At 46.4% G+C, this 2,500-nt stretch overlaps 1 protein-coding gene across 1 annotated transcript in view; it reads left to right on the plus strand.

Annotated features, from left to right (window-relative positions):
- Positions 1-2,500, plus strand: part of LOC133132565 (gamma-aminobutyric acid receptor subunit alpha-3-like) — a 133,914-nt gene that overhangs the window by 127,420 nt on the left and 3,994 nt on the right. The window contains exon 10 of the mRNA XM_061248047.1: positions 451-731. Within this exon, the coding sequence (XP_061104031.1) occupies positions 451-731 (281 nt within the window). The remainder of the gene's footprint in view (positions 1-450; positions 732-2,500) is intronic.

Consider the following 2,500-nt stretch of genomic DNA (forward strand, 5'->3'; position numbering starts at 1 on the left):
CCCCCCCATTGTAGCGCATTTTCAGCACATTTCAATCCAGCGCGCTGGAGGGCAGAGCCAAGACTACAGAAATTGTGTTGCTGTCCCCAAACTTTTTAGCTTTTAGTTTTTTTTTTGGGAAGTATAACTTCTTGAACTAGTTAAAAGCAGAGGCGTTGTGTGTATATATTTATTTTGAGTTAGTGGGCGGCATCGGCTCAGGAGGTGAGAGTGGCCCTCTGGCAGTCGGAAGGTGGCCCGTTCAGTCTCCCCCCTGGGTGTGTCAAAGTGTCCCTGAGCAAACCACCTAACCCTGAATTGCGAGCCGAGTTAGTTTGTGCGTTTGTACGGCTGCCTTTCGCTGTGGCTGCGTGCGTGCGTGCGTGAATGAGAGGCAGTAATTGTAAGGCGCCTTGAATTAAAAGCGGTACACAAACTCGCCTGTTATTTCTGGATTTTGTTTCAGAGAAGGGAATCGACATCACTGTCCAAAAAGGCCAACAATACGTTCAACATCGTGGGCACGACCTACGCCATCAACGTAGCCAAAGACCAGGGTCTGACCACCATCGCCAAGAGTGCCACCTCGCCGGCGGCCCCGGTCAAGCTCTCCCGCATGGAGGAGCAGTTCATGGAGGGCAAGAAGTCGTACAACCGCGTCAGTCGAGTGGATCAGATCTCCCGCATCATCTTCCCCGTGCTCTTCTTCATCTTCAACCTCGTCTACTGGGCCACGTATGTCAACAGGAAGCCCACGCTCATGACATCAAACCCAAAGTGAACTCAGAAAGCCACCACACGCCCCCCCCCCCAAGTCAATTCCATGTTTAAAACGATGCCAAGTGTTGTCAAATGAGTTGCTATTGTATTTGTTTAAAGAAAAAAATCTATTCATTTTTTGATATTTGCAAGTCTCCATAGGTTTAGCTACAGATACTGTAGATATATCTATATAGATTTAGGTGGTCTTTTTCGTTGTTTTTGGTTCCGGTGTCCGGTTGTTGTCAGGTGTGCCTGGATGCTCCCGGGTTGACTCTAGTCGCAGTGGACTGAGAGTGAACAAGCTCAGTTAATTCCATCCTTCCTGCTCTGGGTCCACGGTCCTCCTGCTCTGGATCCACGGTCCTCTGCCTGCTTGCTTTGCCATGAGCAGCATAGAAAGGCTGCCCTGCTATTGGCTGCCTGCCGCCATAGTCAGCTCTCTCAGACACCGGCAGCCAATAGGAACGGAAGGCTTCACTAACAGCCATCGGTCTCTAGCCTGTTAGGTCACAGCGCTGAGTCTCGCGCAGTGTGATATCGCGGGGAGTCGTTCGCGGTTCCTCTGAGTTAACCCTGTCCCATCTCTTACCCAGCGACGCTTATTGTTTTAGCCTGAGTTCGCCTGGAGGGAGGGAGTGAGTAAATGTGCCTTTCTGAGTCCCACGTCAAAAACGGACTTTGGCACATGCTGGCCTCCTCGGGGTGAACCCTGCATGACCCCCGCCCCACGCCCACAATGCACCACAGAGTAACACACAACATGATCAGCAGCGCTATGTGAAACGCACCTAATAATCTGACGTCCATGCTAACCCTCACAGACTGTAAAAGGCTGATATCTGCGCTAGTGGGTGTACTGTACAACACACACGTTTCTCACATTCATATGATGGGGTGACTTCTTAATGAAGTCAGGGTCACTTCCTAATTAATATTTATTTATTTATTTATTTATTTATTTATTTATTTATTTATTCATTTATTTATTCACTCATTCATACATGATTAGCTATATACACCAAATGACCATGACCTAACCTTATTATTATTATTATTATTATTATTATTACGATTATTATTATTATTATTATTATTGTTATTATTACTTAAGAATGCTGTGATTTTGGTGCCTGTGTTTTGTGTTACACATTTGTTTTGTGTTCATACTGTAGACATTTGGCTCAACACCTCCGCACTGGCTGAAATCCCCTTCTCAGATTGCGTTTGCGTTGTACACGCATTGCACACAGCTCACTTACATTCAGCAAACATTCTCACAACGTTTCCCTTCAAATGTCACACATACAGAATGCCACATTTCTGCACTCATTAGGCAAACATTCTCAGAACGTTTCCTTTGAAATGTTATACGTACAGTACACGACGCCCTAAGCTACATCGTCCGACACACACTGCTTCTCCCCAGTCTGGAGCCTTTGAGAGTAGAGATGTCTTTGACACTGTGACAGAATGTTAGCCTAGCTTCTTTTTATTTTTATTTTTTTTTGCCCTTTTGACTTTTTTTTTTTGTTGTTTTTTTTTGGAAAGGTCAAAGGTGAAAGTGCATTATTCCGTGTGTGAGAATAATGCTCCCGGAGGAAGCGGAGGGTTAACGCATGACAATCGTGCCATTAGTATCTGTGAACACCAGGTGAGGTCTTACCTGGACCTTCTACCTGGAGCTGCTGGTCCTTGTGTTCCATGTGGCCGGTGCTCTGATGACCGGCACGCTTCGGCGTGTAGCACTAGGCCAGGAACA

Source organism: Conger conger, chromosome 7 (assembly GCF_963514075.1).
Source record: "Conger conger chromosome 7, fConCon1.1, whole genome shotgun sequence".
Taxonomy (NCBI): domain Eukaryota; kingdom Metazoa; phylum Chordata; class Actinopteri; order Anguilliformes; family Congridae; genus Conger; species Conger conger.